A 16,696-nucleotide genomic window follows, 5' to 3' on the forward strand; every position below is an offset into this window, starting at 1 on the left:
ACAGTAGCTACAGGGGCTCTAGTTCTTTTGCTGCACAGTTGCTCTTTTCACTCAGCTGAAAATAAAGGTGTCTGGTAATTTTCAGGAGCCCCAGTCTTCTAACATGGATGGGGCTGAAACTTGGCCACTGATCATCCCATCTTGGTAGGAGTTGTGCAACTGGCAGCCACACACATCACAAAGTGGCTGGTGCCTACTGAATGAGGCAAGAGTCCCTCAAGAAAGATAGACACACTTAAAAAAAAACCAACCCTCCTTCACTTAGTGAGGGGAGCAACTGGTGAGCAGGTCAAAAGTGTGCTAGTGACATCTCCCTGTACTGGCCAAGCCTAACCATCAGCTGCTCCCAGGGGCTGAAAACAGTTTCCATAGGGGATGGGACCTTCCTGTTCAGTGCACTGCACTTAATCATCACTGTGAGCTGTAAGCTGATCTTAGTTCTAGCAGCTGAAAGAATGAAATCTGGCTCCAGGGTCAGGTTTTGGATTTCAGCTTCAAGTCTCTCTTGGTCCTCTAACTGTGCTTGCAGAGCTGGCATCAAACAGGTACAAAGTAAAGTAACCTGCAGGAAGGTCTTCAGTTGTAACATGCCAGAGGTGTCAGCTATTGGAGAGTCACTTTACCTGTGTCTGTTTCCCCAGCTGTAAAATGAGTAATACTTACTTACCCCCTACTTCACAGGGGTGCTGTGTGATTAGTGAGTAAACAGCTGGACAGTCTATTGGAAAATAAAGTTCTGGAAAATGCTTAGTACTGTACCCTAGGGGGACACTATCCTCAGCCCATCTAGGTTCTTAGAGGGTGCTATGAGCCTTGCTGGTGGAGCTGAGGCAGAAGGAGGGGCTCTGACTACTGGTTCTACACTGCAGTCCTCCATAGAAGAGTCTAGCTCCACAGCAGCAGTCAGTCCTGGCCTTAGAGAGAAGGTAGCCAACCATGCTGTTTAAACCTTTCAGAAAGGAATCTGTTTCAGCTTAGAAGCTTTACAGCAGGACAACATACTTTGCCCTCAGCAGGCTGTTTATAGAAGCATGGGAACGTTTACTCCTTGGCCAGTTGGGTAAATCTAAATCATCTTCTGAGATAGTTTAAAACTACCAGAAAAATCCCAGGTAGGGAGTCCCTTGCTTTGCTCCCAACTTAGACTAGAGGAAGAGGCATAGCTTGATTATGCAGACAGAGAAACAGGTACAGTTCAGCACTTGTGATTCTCAGGTGGGGTGGGCAGTGGTGTGGTCTAGATGATTCTAATTTAAAAGTGTCAGTGACAAACAGGTGCAAACACTCAATCCAAAAAGAATAGCAATAGACTTCAGTCCAGCCTGCTGAAGATGTTTCTTGCTACTCTGTGTTGCTGGCAAGCAGTGTTTTGATAAGTTCAGTAGGAACCTGGAAGCATGCGCAACCCTGCAGAGCAAAGGGCAGTTCCACCACCACTGTTCAGTCTTTAGAACACACTCAGAGGTAGTTAAGCACTAACATTGGTTAGGATCCAGTCACACCACCACTGCTCAAGTTAAGTACCCAAGACAGGGTAGAGATACCTACCCACAGCCAAGTGGTTAGGAGGTACACCTGGAATATGGAAAACCTGGATTGAAGTCCATATTCCAAATCAGGCAAAGCTAGGATCTGAAAACATGGCTTCCAGATCCCATGTAATTGTGCTAATCCTGGGGCTGTTGGACAACATGACCTAAATAGAGCCCTTTGTCTCTGTGCAAGAGGGTAACACTGCCTGACAATGCTGTATTGACCTCACAGCAGCCTTGGACAGAGAGGGAGGTGCTCAGCTACTCAGAAACAAGAGACACATGATTTTTAAGCTTAAGTTTCAGAGCCTTTGAGGTCACAGGTCCAAGCTTTACAGCCAGAAGGGTTACAAGATTTAAACAGCTGAGATTTTGGTGTAAATCACTGACAGCTGGAGCTTTTAAAAAAAGTCTCAAATTGGTAGTGAGGAGGCTACTTCAAGCACCTGCTAGATCCTTGGCACCAGGATGTGGGTTGAGAGATGGACATGGGTTTCGAATTTGAATTAGATCACCACACAAGGTTTTTCTTGAGTGTTGAAGCAACACTTGTGTTATAGGTCAGCCAAACTGGCTTAGCAGTAGCTTTCTCCTCTTGTTGCCACAAAAAGGGAAACAGAAGTTGAAGGCCTGTAAGTACAGCTGCTACCATGCTCCACTTTACCCCTGCACAACAATCTTGGATACAAGCAGCCACCTACATAAGGGCCTCCAGTTGAAGCTTCAGTGTTAAAACACTTTCTGGTGAAATGCTTATGGTAGCTTAAAACACCAACAAGCTAGTTGACATGCAAAATTCCTCTTGAAGAAACTGGATGAAAGACAGGTATTGTTAGAGATGGAAAGCAGTTCAGGAATGCTGAAATAAACTGAAGTTTAACTTACTCAGGGGGTTTAAGACAAAAGTTTTCTGAAACAAGTAGATCATGGAGAAGTCAAACTATATACTGGAGAAGGCATATCAAACCATCTACTTTAGACCCAGAAATGGGAATGCAAGAAGTGTTGCCTGCAATTGTTCAACTATTTTAGGATCTCATTAGGCTAACATTTGTGCATAGGTTTTTAGCAAGACATCCAAGGAGCAGATGGGTTTGGGACAGTTTTGCTGTAAGTGACATACATCCTTCCACCGCAACCTGATGGCCAGCAGTGTTATAAAGGCTGCACCTTCAGGGGCTGTGAAGTGAGCTCAACAATCCTTCAGAAAGAAGGGAGTGCTATGATGGAGTAAGTTGGCACTATTGTGAAGGCAATGTAGAATTATCATTTATCTTTGTTGTAATTTAATGGATTGTCAAACACCAACCAAAAAACCCTTCAGATGTTCCATTTGCTGTACTTCAAACTGCATCCAATCTTGTTAAATTTTAAAGAAACCACATAACCCAATATACGTGCCTGTTTTAGAGTTCTTTGTAGCTCAAAGGTTCATCTATTTCACCAACAAAAGTTGGTCCAATAAAATATTACCTCACACACCTTGTCTCTCAGTTAAAGACTTTCTCCAGACTCAAAACACCTGCTACTCCAGAAAAAATATATAGACAAGCTACATTGATGTTCCAGTTGTTTCCCAGCTGAATTTACTGCCTATTGCATTGAACAATCATGGCAGAATTCCCTTATGTCTAGTGCATCATATTTTTAGACTTAACTTGATTCCTTGATTTGTCTGAAAAAGGAAGTTCTAGGAGCTTTAACCAATCAGTTTCACACTTTTGCATTCATCATTACTTACCTAGTAGCAAAACGACCCATTGCACAACTGATCATTTTCAGATGAAACTGAAATAGTTAAGATGTATGTTAGTTAGTTTACCCTTTAGACTTATTGTATTTTAGAACATTTTAGTTCATATCAGTTTAATACATATGGATTGTGACCTTCAATTTCATAACAAAACAAAGTTTCTGAAAAATACAATCAATGAAGTTTGGAAACTGACATCCAACTCAACAAGTGAAGTAGCATGCTTTATGGAGGTATTAATTAGGATGAGATCTTATATATATATTTTTTTGTGGTAGTGGTATATTTTTTTATAAGATTTGCTAGACAAAGTGTTCTCTTTCAAAGAGATACATGCCAGCATGAAAGGGGAGCAATATACTTTCAAGTTCATCTTCATTAAAAGATGGAGCATATTGCATGCTGTACTTGGCACAAATTCTTGTTTGATCTTTTCAGATTAAATAGTTTACATGATTTATGTAGTGGAATACATACACACCACCATTTCTTGAAGAAAGATGAGTTTCATTTCATATATACACAACTTATTTTAATCATGTACTGAAAATAAATTACAGGAAATAAGTTTAAAATGCAACAGAGGACAAGAAGTTTCACAACCAACATTCCCATTGATTTCCCAGGGGGTGAGAGATCGCAGTGCTCAAGGCAGGTAAATATCACAAAAACGTCAAACTGTTTATGCATTCACACGTTTACATGAGCCACAAGCATTCCGTCACGGGGACTGTACTTAGCTTACCACAGAACCAGGTTTTGCCATAAACTACAAAACTTTGATACAAAATGGTATTTATATATTTATATTTCATATACACGCCCTATCTGACTTCTTAAAAATAAAAACTAAACACGCTGTACAGACAGTCCTAACTCATTGCTTCACAGCTGTAGGCAACTTTTTTTGGATGGAACTTCCCCCCAGTAAAATTAATGGCATAGTATATACATGAAGGCTAAACTGCAGAAAAAGACAGCTCAGTTTTCTGAAATGCATCTCCTGTAGGACAAGTTTGTGAATCAAAAAAGGCAAGACAAATGTACACTTTGAATCACTTCCTTGGTTACAACAGTTAGTTCTAATATTTTTTGTGAGGAACCAACATGCATTGGGATAATGGTGTAAAAAGCAGTAAAGCAAAATCTTTATACAGTGGCTCAATATTGGCTTCACTAATGCCAGCTAGCACTGACATTTCAATCTGACTCTTGATACAGTGATTTTATAAATACTCCAGAACTTAAAAGTTCCAATGGGATATTGGTTGGCTAAACACACGGTTACAAGATTTCCTTGTACACATTTGACAATTACTTCTCTGAAATACCCTTGTACAGAGGATACATTTCCATTGCACGCCAGACACTGCACCATCTCAGGAAAGGAGGAAAGTCACTCACCCTGGGACACGTGCACAACACACAACAACTGCATTCAGAGTCCCTGCATTTCCCAGTCTCCATGGCACTGGTCTGTCTTAGAAGCAGATTAAAGAGAATGCTTAACGTTGACAAACTCATTTTTCACACTTGATGGCACCCATCAGTGAAGCCAGTCACACTAAACTACATCTATAGTTGATTGTAAACTTTGGTTTATTTTCATTGAGTTCTCATTGTACAGCATGTCTAGGATGAGAGGGCAGAGTTGAAGAGGAGATGAACTGTCAGTCTGTCTTTAACCTGGCATGATGAGACACCTGTTCAGTGAGGCCTGCTTTGATAGAGTTTGTTACAGACTGCCTCATGTTATCCTCCATCAAATTATCACTCAGGGGCTTCAATACCTGTGGTATGAGAAATGTGCAAAATAAAGATGAGGTAAATCAAATAACTCTTTAAAGTATATAAAATACAAGAATTCAAGTAATGAAAAAAATTAAGATCTTGGAATCTGAAAAATAAAAAACAAAAATGTGATGCACTAAAAAGCTGTCATGCTACAGTAACGAGGTGAATCACGAACAGAACCGATTTCCTCCTATACAGCGTCATTTCACGGAATTCAAACCACTTTACAGGTCCTAGAAGATGGATGTGCAGTTCCATACCCTATATGCAGCATCAATCTGGTATGTTTACAGCATTTATGCAGACCGGCCCAGACGGTCCTGCTTATTGTCCTACGTGTGTAAGTGTGAACACTTCAGATACAGAAAGAAATGTAAAATACTGTCTAATTTTTCTTCTTGTTATTGTTGGACGAAAGTCGCTGTCGCTGCGCTGATGTAAGAACACGGAGAATCATTCGACGTCTAACAACTTCAAAGAGTTTGGAACACACCTAAAATATGAATTTAGCTGTTAGGAAAAGGACTCGCAGCAAGCAGTAGGAAAATAAAGGCAACTAATTAATAAGACTAATTGCTGCTAATTTCTCACCTTCCTGGGATTCCTCTGACGCAAACAGAAAAGAGAAAAGCAGAGATTTAGAAGTCAGCAGCAAGAACATGCATGAGACACTGGACAAAGAAGAAATCCACCTTCAGTTTCAGAATGATTAAGGGCACATCTACACTACTGCTGCTGCAGCAACACAACTCCAGCTGAGTCCCAAGAGAGCCATAGTGTAGATGTTTCCTAGGCTGGGAAGAACCCATCCATCACTGACGTAGCTAATCCATCTCTGAGAGGCGGTAGCTAGGTCAACAGAAGAATTCTTCCATCAGAGTAGCCATGGCGACACTGAGGGCTAGGTTGAACTAACTACAGCCCTGAGCAACACAAATAGGTCAATCTCATTTTTAAGTGTAAGCCAGGCCTTAGGCTAGCAATCAGAGAGGAACTGGTTCTTAACTCACAGGATAACGCACAGTCCAGTGACAGGTGTCTGTGAGGTTGCACTCCATATCTTTTATGGAAATACGCTGAGAGTGAATATGATGTAACTGGAATATGGTTTATGCAAAAGGTCTCTTGTAAGGTAGCATAACAAAGCTTATGATATACTGAGTGTGTCCATCCTATTTGTATGTATGAATCATTCTTGTATCTGAAGCTAGAAATATAAAGTATAACTCTGAGATCCTATTGTAATTATGCAAAGTGTGGGCCATTGATGATGGTTTAGATTAATCTTGATGGCTCCCATTGACTAGAACAATTGGTTGTAAATGGTTCTGTTTACTTGCAAGCCTTCCTGTGTTCACGTAAGCCAGCCCAGAAAGAATGGCGATATCCATGTTAAACCTGGTGCTTTTCCATTTAGAAGGAGGGGTGGGGACCCAGAGAGACAAAAGATTCCCACCTTGTGCCAAAGCTATAAGAGGGGATGGGAGAGAAAGATGGGCCCCAATCATGAGAAAGCCCCTGTTTTTCACCTAAGATGCCTGCCGGAGCTAACAAGGACAGTATCTGGGGAAAGGATTGGGCCCAGACTAGGAAGGCACTTACTGGGACATCTCTGAGGGGGAGATTTACCTGTAAACAGTTTCTTAATGTATTAGGCTCAGACTTGTGTGTTGTGTTTTATTTTGCTTGGCGACTTTCTTTGTTCTGTCCCTTATTACTTGAAACCACTTAAATCTGACTTCACTTTTGTTTATTAATAAACCCAGAATAAGTGATTAATACCTGGGGTGAGCAAACAGCTGTGCATCTCTCTCTATCAGTGTTATGGAGGGTGGACAATTTATGAATTTACCCTGTATAAGCTTTATGCAGAGTAAAACAGATTTATTTGGGGTTTGGATCCCATTGGGATCTGGGTGCTGGAGACAGGTGACCTGCTGAGTTGTTTTCAGTTAAGTCTGCAGCTTTGGGGCCGTGGACCAGACCCTGGCTCTGCGCTGCAGCAGGCTGGCGTGTCTGGCTCAACAAGGCAGGGCTCTGGAGTCCCAAGCTGGCAGGGAAAAGGGGCTCAGAGGTTATTTCAGCACATCAGATGACAATCCCAAGGGGGTCTCTGTGACTGAACCAGTCGCATTATCTACACTAGAAAGGGTTCGTTGGTACAGCTGTACTGGCAAAACCTCTTAGTTGGAATGGAGCTTTCACCAGCAAGAGAGTCCCCAAGCAAAGTAAGTGAAACCACCAAAAGGCTTTTATGCCAGTATAACTGCACCTATCCCAGGGTCTTGGTCAGCATAGCTAGGTCAGTTAAGGGTGTGATTTTCCTCCACACACCCCGAACCAACGTAAGTTTTGCCAGCAGACAGAGCTAAGTGTTGATTTACTATGACCTGGTCTCCTCCTTGGAGAGAGGACCCAACCGCATGCTTAGAAACCTCAGTTTTACATATGACGCTGAAGAAGTCTACACTCGAGGAAGCCACTTCAAGCTAAGACAAAACGATTACGAAGTCAGAATTTACATCGCACTGCAGGAGGGTATGGATTTTTTTCAAAGTTTCAGGAATTAGGACATAGAAAGTAAATTACGAGAATTTATCAGATTTCCTCAAGTTACAACCCTATCCTCTAGTTTTGCTTCCTGCAACTTAAGAGAAAATCTGTCAAAGGTAATTTACACAGCTGAGGACAAAGATTTATCACCAAATTAGTCCTATCCTGCACATTGCCCCGTACCATTTTACACACAGTGATCCTGAACTGAGATTCAGTATTTAAACCAGTTTCCATTGTGAGGCCTTAAGTATTGATTTTCTACCTCATACGAGTATTTGCTTGTCACTTTTTAGCATCACATCTCTCATCTGAGAGCTCAACGCAAGTCACTGCCTATTTTCACTCAGAGCATCACATCCAAAAAGGTTTCAATTCCACTGTGTTATAGGTATTAGAGCTATAGAATCTCCAGTAACCTTTCCTAAGGCATTGCCTATTCAATCTCTGAAAAGCCATCACAAATCCTATGCGCTAGCCACAAAGTTACCCCTACAGTTGGCCAATCAGATAAAGTAGCAACAAGATTGGCTTGAGGCTATAAAGGCAAAATTACATGTTCCCAAATTAAGAGCTGAATGAAAATTCATTTACCATATTTGCTACCTTAATGTAAGGTCATATCCTATGTTGGCTTTTAAGAGGCCAATTGTTCCAGCCAGTGGTTCTCAACCTATTTACTATTGTGGGCCACATATGCAGCTTTCTATGCATTACATGGACCACATCCACACAAAATCTTGTATGGCCGTGAGGATGTCACATGGGCCACAGCTGTGCGCTGACTGGGCCACAGGTTGAGAACCACTGGTCCCAACAAACATTTTTACATTGGCAACTGTACCAGCCATTATGCTACTCAAATGTTATCAGTACTATTTAAACCAGTATGAGAGCGCAGCCATTTCTCCTATGGAAGTGACTGCAAGCTGGATTCCTTGCAGGTATTCATTACTTCTGATTTTCTTCCTTGCAGTCTTTAATTAGCCTTCTCTTCAGTGCCATGCATGCTATCCAACAGCAAGTGGATGAGAGAGACAGATGATTCTAGGCAATGTTGTGGTGTCACACCACGTGCACCAATAAATCGATGGAGTCTCACATGCACCACATCAGAAATGAACAGGTACAACACCTTTAACTTACCTCTAAGAATCCTTCACTAGCTTTTTAAGTTTACTTTTCAGAGAAAAGTAATCAACAAGGATTTTTTAAAAAGCCTTCCACCTGTGTGCTACTCTCAGAACTTAGTGTCAGCAAGGACCTCAGATAATTAGACACTGGAGGATATCCTAAGCTGGCTTTATAGTCTGCTCTAATTTCTCCAAGGTATCCTCCTTGAAAGTTACACGTCTATATTTCCGAGTTATTTTACCTTCCAGAAGAACAAGGATTCTTTACTCTGCTCTAGAACCCTTTTTAACAGCATTAAACAGGAATTGTAACTGGCACACTCATCCAAGAAAGGACACTTTCATAGTGAAATAGATACCAACCTGTTCCCATAGTGCTTCAGCGACTTGATCAATGGCTGTTCCAACTTCTCTGAATTCCCCAGAGTACTTAACATATGCCCAAGTACAAAGGGATATCAGCGCTAGCCCCATGATGAGATTGCACAAGCTAGCGATGGAGTTCATACCAAGGAAGCCAGTCAGTCCTGAGATGATATACATGGCAAACATAACAGCAAATAGAGTAGCAGGGGTACGAGCAGCATAAAAGATGTTTTTGCCATCATTGTGCTTCACAAAGTTTGCATAGATTTCATCGAGCTCCGCTTCAAGTTGCTCCTGGTAGCGCCGACAGAACTCCTCTCCTCCCATTTTTTTCACAGAACAGAACTGTTTGACAGCTGACTCTTTAAAATCCTGATGCTGTCTCTCTAGGTCTGATGGAGCAATGTAAGGCTTATCTCCACCACAAACCTGTGAGAACAATAACCAGAGATGAGGGGTCAGGGTACAACAGGAAGATCTTGTGTTGTTCAACAAACCATTAGTTGCTTGATGTTTGATTCTTAGAGGACAGTAGTTTAAGCACCACATGCACCCTGCAGCTGACCAAGGTCAGAACACGCCAAAGCTCCAGGTAAGCGGTTAAGACCCTCCTACTTCAGACTGAAGCCTAAGAATCAGAAATGGCCTCAACCATCCGGTAATGTTCAGTCTAACATGACTTTATATTCTCCAGCTTTTTGGGGGGGGGGGGGTTTGGTGGCAGGGGGCTCAGTGGCAGTGAGGAAACTGTGGATCTGCTCTAACGTTCATCTTTACAGAATAAGTACACAGGAGCAATTCTCTCCTTTTAGGTGAAGTAGAATCTCAGAACCTCCTGGCTCTTGTTAAAACAGGTGGGAAAGGGGCAGAGAACTCTAGCCCTCGCCTCAGTCTCTGCTTTGGACCTAGCAGGGTGAAACAACCCACTGATGCCAGCTAGGCCTTGTCGATCCCCAGTTTTCACTGTGCTGCAGCTGGACAAAGCTATCAATAGTGTCACATGCTGTAGCTGTGCCCGCAGACTTGGGAAGACAGCACTGCATCAAGTGACACTGTTCATTTACGGGTGCAAAGCGAACGGCCCAGGAGAGTAAGAAACATTCCCTCCCCCAGTAAAACCAGAGATTCTTCAAAACATGATGGCCCCAGCCTGGGAAAGCTTCCCTTTCTCCCTGTGGAAGAATGGATTTTTTTAAAACCCTGCTGGCAGCTGTGACTGCATCTTGTAGATTTAAATATTCCATATCAGAAACTTGATTTCACAGGATTCTAATGGCTCACAGGGTCTGAATATCAATCAGACTTCTGAAGGTGCCATCTCTTCAGTTCTGGACTACAGAATGCAATCAAGTTGTTTGGGGGTGCAATTGAAAGTGATTCACCAAGTTATGTGATTTTCTGGTCAGTTAGAAGGGCACATAAGACACCGCTTGCAAGACTTCAAACTACTCAATTTCCACCCTCAGCGACCCGGCTAACAAGAACAAACTCTAAGATAGAACCAGGGCACCTCTTTGCATCCTAAGTGATCATATGTGGAAAGGTACCTAGCTTGATGGATCAGCCACTGTGCCATCTCCAGCCAGACTAGGAACCTACTGGGTTTAGCTAGTATAAGCCACTAGGACTGTGCAACCAGTGTCTCATGAGCTTGGTCAAAGCCCTAGCTGTGTCTCTCTCTCTGCTTGTGTTGCAGCCCTTCTTGAAGGGGGCAAATGTCCATTGCTGCCATGGTTTCTTTCCAAGAGAGCTTTTAAAGGTACAGAGGAAATGCTATAAAATCACTGAAGTGAAACCAGAGAACGGGACCCACAGCATAGAGCACCTCTCACCAGTCAGTTGAGCAAAAGGAGTTGACTAAGCCAGTTATGATGCAACAAACAAGAACCACAGGTTGGAGAAGTGTTTTTAGTCTGCTCAGAACTTCAGCTTTGGAGTATTCTGAACAGCGTCCAGCGCAGGAACACACACCCATAAGCATGGCTCTCTCAGAGTTGGGATGATTTCAAACACAGCAGATTTAACAGGTCTACACAGAATCACACACACTGGGCCATATCCTGAGTTCACAAAAACAAATGTCATAATTCCTTGGCTCTTGGTAAGTTCAGCAGCGTGTGAAGACAGACCCCCAGGAATACTCCAGGTGCCCATCACATAACATTACCTTTTTATCTGTGCATCAGACTCCCTGAGGGCAAGTAGGTGATTTGAATGACAAAGGCCTCCCTCTACCTGTCTCAGTCTCCTATTCAGTGGGTTTGCTATGAGCAGCTTCACTGAACATCTGGGTGGCAACTCACAGCGCCCTGCCTTTACGATTCTGAATTTGAAGGCTCAGTCTTCAGCAAAGCAACATCTGGTGCCATATTGTGAAGGGCCATGCAGGAAAGATGGGTTTCACTCCTGCTCTCTTGCACCTGGTTAGTGGGAACCAGGCAGACAGGAGAGAGGACAAGTACCTTGTGCACCAGGGAGCTTTTCTGGCAGAGGGAGCTAGTCAACGCTGCTCTAAAGTGTCCCATCCAGTCCTCTTGAGGTAAAAAGGTGATCTGGGAGAGACACTTAATGCTCTCAAGGGGAGATTAAGGACAAGAGTTTATACCAGCAACATGCACCTGCCCGTCCATCCTGCCCCCTTCAAGGCATAAGCCAAACGATCGTTCTGAATTGTTTATCCTAGTCCTCTGTCTTTACATGGCTCCTGCTAAAGATCTGTCTGTAGAACACCACCTCTAATCTCATCCCTGACCCTCTCCAACTGGCATCTGCCCCTTACACGCCACTGAACCTGCTCTTGCTGAAGAGCAAGATGATCTTTTCCATGCCAAAGCTCAGAACCAGTACTCTATCCTCACTCCCTTGACCCATCAGCTGCCTTCAGCACCACCAACCACTCTCCTCTTCTTGAAGTCTTGTCCTCCTTTGGCTTCTGTAGCTATCCTCCCCTGGTGGTTCTCCTACCTCTCTAATCGTTCCTTCAGTGTGACCTTTCGAGGATCCTCCTCATCCCCCCATCCAGCTGTCTGGGGAGATTCCAGAGGGCTCCAGCCATCATTCCCTTCTCCTCTCCCTCTGCACCTTCTCTCTGGGTGATTTCATCCATAAATACAAATTCAACTCTGCTCTTGACTCTCAGATCTCTCTCTCTACTCCAGACCAGTCTTCTTCTGTCCATACTAAAATCTTGGTCTGTTTCTAATATCTCATGGTTGTCTAGCTGTCAGCACAAGCTAGTCATAGCTAAAACAGAACTCCTCGTCTCCTTCCTCACCTTCTCAAACACCGTGACCGCCACCATCATCCTTTCGGTCACTCAGGCCCATAATCTGGGCATCACCAGATCACTCTAGGTCCTCACATCCAGGCTGTGTCTAAGTCATGAAGATTCTTTCTGCATAACATCCCTAAGCCAGGGCCTCTCTTATCCATCCACATAGCTAGGACTCTTGTCCAGTCTCAAGTCATCTCAATTACTACAACATCCTTCTTTCTGGCTTGACAAATGTAATCTAGCTCCATTTACATCCAATCAAAACACTGCTGCAAAGATCATTTTCTAGCCCATTGTTCTGACCATCTCTCCCCTTTTTGCATCCTTCACTGACTCACCCTTCTCTGTCACCTCAAACATAAGCTGCTTGTCTTCACTGTCAAGGCCGTTCATGACCTCTCTCATTCACTATCAACATACTGACTCCCCTTCCATTGGCCCATGATGTCAGCATCCATCAACCACTAGTTAAATTCTCAAACAAATCCCTTCATACTTCCTCCCATGCACACACCAGCAGCTTAACTGTAGTGAGACCATTGCTCATCAAGGTGACCTATGTGGCCTCATTGTTTCCTTGTTTGTATCCACCTGTTCTTCCTCATCATACTTAGACTGTAAACGCTTTGGACAGGGACTGTCTTTCTTCATTATTTACACAGTGCCTGGCGTAATGGGGTTCTGGCCCATGACTTGTGCTCCTAGGAGCTATGGTAATACTGACAATAAAGACTTGATTAAAACTAGTGTTAATCAAGATGAAGATCAAAACAATTATTTCTACTCTGTTCTTAGCGTCAAATATTTCAGACCCATCTGTCACATCAAGACTTGGTAGAGAAAATGTTCAAAGTTATCCAGAAGATGTTTTATAAGGACTTGTTTTGTTTAGCCACACTTATTACGTAAGATATATCACTTGGGAAGTTCCTATGAAAATAGGATCTGTAAGAAAACATCTGTTCCTGTTTATTCCTTACCTGAAGTCTAAATCCTCCAACACTGCAATCATTTCCCTGGCCAGTCATGACTTCAGGTGGGAAATAATTCAGTACTTTTATAACAATTCATCTAAAAACTTCAAAGGTCTTCACAAAGTGGGAATACTCCTACTCCGTTTTATTACATAGGGATTGCCAGGCTGGATCAGACCCGGGGTCTACCTGGTCCAGAATCCTGTCTCTGACAGAGTCCAGCATGAGACGCTTCAGAGGAAGGTATAAGAACCCTGCAGTGGGTAGATGTGGGGTAATCTGCCCACATTAGGCATCATTCTGATCTCTAAGAGAGAAAAGACAGGCTTACATCCTGAAGCATGAGGTTTAGTATCCCTTCCAAAGGTTATCGTCTAGAATTGTTACAGTTAATGATTGATAACCACATGTACCCAATCTTTTTGGATCATGTTAAGTTCTTAGCCTTGATGACTCTCTCTGGCTGTGAGCTCTACAGTCCAATTACAAATTGTGTGAAAAAGGATTTGTGTTTTGAATTTGCCACCCTTTTAGTTTGATTGGATGGCATCCCCTTGTTCTGGGGTCATGAGACAGAGAACTAAAATTCCTGATCTCCTTCTGGGTACCATTCATTATTTTATAGACTCATTCCCCTCTAGTCTCCTTTCTAAGGCAAACAATCCCAATCTCTTCTCTCCTCATATGACAGTTTTTCCAGGCCCTTGATCACTCCTGTCACCCATCCCCAAACTCTCCTTATCTGCAATGGTGGGACTCATTAAGAAAGGGATAGAGAATAAGACAGAAAATATCATATCACCTCTATATAAATCCATGATATGCCCATATCCTGAATACTGTGTGCAGATGTGGTCACCCCATCTCAAAAAAAGATGTATTGGAAGTGGAAAAGGTTCAGAAAAAGGCAACAAAAATGCTTAGGGTTATGAAACAGCTTCCGTATGAGGGGAGAGAAAGAAGACTGGGACTTTTCATCTTGGAAAAGAGATGACTAAGGGGGGACATGATAGAGGTCTACAGAATCATGACTGGTGTGATGACAGTAAATAAGGAAGTGTTATGTGCTCCTTCTCATAACATAAGAACAAGGGGACATCAAATGAAATTAATAGGAGCAGATTTAAAACGAACATAAGGAAGTATTTCTTCATACAATGCACAGTCAACCTGTGGAACTCCTTGCCAGAGGATGTTTTGACGGCCAAAAGTATAACAGGGTTAAAAAAGAACTAGATAAGTTTATGGAGGATAGGTCCAGCAATGGCTATTAGCCAAGATGGGCAGGGATGGTGTCCCTAACCTCTGTTTGCCAGAAGCTGGGAATGGGTGACAAGGGATGGATCACTCAATAACTGCCATGTTCTGTTCATTCCCGCTGGGGCACCTGGCATTGGCCACTGTCGGTAGACAGGAGACTGGGCTAGATGGACCGCTGGTCTGACCCAGTCTGGCCATTCTTATGTCCTCATGCCATATCCTTTTGTGGTGTGGTGGCCAGTACTGCACACAGTAGTCAAGAGGTGGTCACGGCACTAATTTACAGTAGCTACAGGGGCAGATGAAATCTTAAATTGATGCTATTTTCATGGGAACATACTCCACAGTAAGTGAAAGACCCCCTGATATCTATAAACATACGTGTACAATCGTATTTCAGAATTTCCTGTGTGGTGTCAATGATTCTGTGATAAGTAGCTTTAAACTGTTGCCCAACTTCATGGTCTGATGATCGCAGTAGGCCATGCTAGCATGTTCACTATAAAGGAGAACCTTCACAATGGAGTTTGAAGTAGCATATGGTGAATGAAACTGTTAGCCACACATAGCTATTTGGAAGAAACATTTTGGATTTTGCAAATACTGAATATTTAAGAACCTTTTAATATTCACATTTTATGGCTAACAGGAGCTATTGCTCTATAGTCTTATAGAAAATGTTCAGAAATCAGAGTGTAATAACAAAAAAATTGTTTGGGTTTTGCTGATATGTCTTTTAATGTGAACCCTCCACAGTGATGCTACCACCAAACGCATCTGTTCATTCTACTAGCTGCTTCGTATCTTTTTATCAGCTGCTACTAATAGAATTCTTAAGTCATTTAGTATGTGGTGTTCCACATGTAGAAAATTCATCTCAATCCCACCCCCCTACTTCACCATCAATTTCCTTCTCCATCCCTCATAAGTGATCTTGTGACTTTTGTTGCATGTGTGATCTTCGCACATGGAGTCCTGATGCTCAGACAGTTTGTCCATTAGCATGTTAACCGTATAACCGTTTAACACTGCATTGTGCACAACTCTACAACAGAGGCCTTACTACACATACCATTGCTTTAATTTTGTAATCAACATACCTGCTCCATGCCTTTGTTGTAGGTGTCTTTTGCTCCTGCTACTGCAGCAAGATTATTGGCTTCAGCTGTTGCCTTGGGAAAATGAAAGCATACAGCTATTGATCAAGCACTGTACATGGTTGTATCTGACTTGCCAGTAATATAGTTATACATTCTGAAGCACCAACACCTTTAACCAGTTTTGTACCATTTCATTTTGAATGTTTACTCGTTAACTTCAGACCCGAAGAAAACCTTTCATGTGAACAAATAAAGGATCTGCTGTAAAATAGATTAAAAAAGCTCACTAGAAGCCAAGATTTCAGCCCTGGCACTCTAGAAAAGCTACATAATTATACATCGATATGCCTGTACATGATCTTTCTATCACAAGACAGGTATGGAAGAGACTATTTTGATGGTTACCAACTGGGCAAGGATATCCAAATTAACATATTAGAAAGTGGTCAGAAAAAAATTCCATTGCTATATAAAAAGCAGTTTCCCCCTCTCCCCTGAGTGTATTATCTCTGTCAGGTCACGGGCCTGCAGTTCCAGGCTCAGAATTTCTAGTAAGCAGTGTCTTTTGGGGTCATGCATGTTTCCATGGTAGAGCCAACCAGTCTAATTAATGTTACAGGAAAGAACGTAGTTCCCCTCCCGTCCCCCTCAAAGTCACAGGGGGAAGGAGGAAGGGAAGTGGCAATCCACTGGAGTCCATCCCTTGTCTTTGGATCTGAGGAAACACTGGAAGTGGCTTTCTGAACCCTTAGACAAGTCTAAGAAGGAGATGGCTCCTTGAAGGGGAAGTACCCAGAACAATTTCAGATTCTAAACCAAAGAACTCCTCCGGCTTCTTTCATTAAAGGGGCTTTCAGCCATCTATCCCTCAAGACCAAGAGGTAAAGTCAGCATAAACTAAGCACCTCCTTGTTGCAAACCCCAAACAACGTAAGCATTGTACACTTGAGCAAGGCA

At 42.7% G+C, this 16,696-nt stretch overlaps 1 protein-coding gene across 2 annotated transcripts in view; it reads right to left on the reverse strand.

Moving 5' to 3' along the window:
- Window positions 1-3,795: 3,795 nt before the first annotated feature.
- ATL2 (atlastin GTPase 2) overlaps window positions 3,796-16,696 on the reverse strand; it is a 55,803-nt gene continuing 42,902 nt past the window's right edge. Inside the window, exons 11-15 of one of the 2 annotated variants that reach the window (XM_032779211.2) lie at window positions 15,740-15,811; window positions 9,129-9,560; window positions 5,671-5,685; window positions 5,462-5,572; window positions 4,994-5,075 (exon numbers count right to left, since the gene is read on the reverse strand). In XM_032779211.2, coding sequence (XP_032635102.1) covers window positions 5,465-5,572; window positions 5,671-5,685; window positions 9,129-9,560; window positions 15,740-15,811 — 627 coding nt within the window. In that variant the 3' untranslated portion in view covers window positions 4,994-5,075; window positions 5,462-5,464. Of the gene's footprint in view, window positions 5,076-5,461; window positions 5,573-5,670; window positions 5,686-9,128; window positions 9,561-15,739; window positions 15,812-16,696 lie in introns of both variants that reach the window. The other variant, XM_032779212.2, reaches the window with a different exon arrangement.

The sequence above is a fragment of the Chelonoidis abingdonii genome, chromosome 3 (assembly GCF_003597395.2).
Source record: "Chelonoidis abingdonii isolate Lonesome George chromosome 3, CheloAbing_2.0, whole genome shotgun sequence".
Taxonomy (NCBI): Eukaryota; Metazoa; Chordata; order Testudines; family Testudinidae; genus Chelonoidis; species Chelonoidis abingdonii.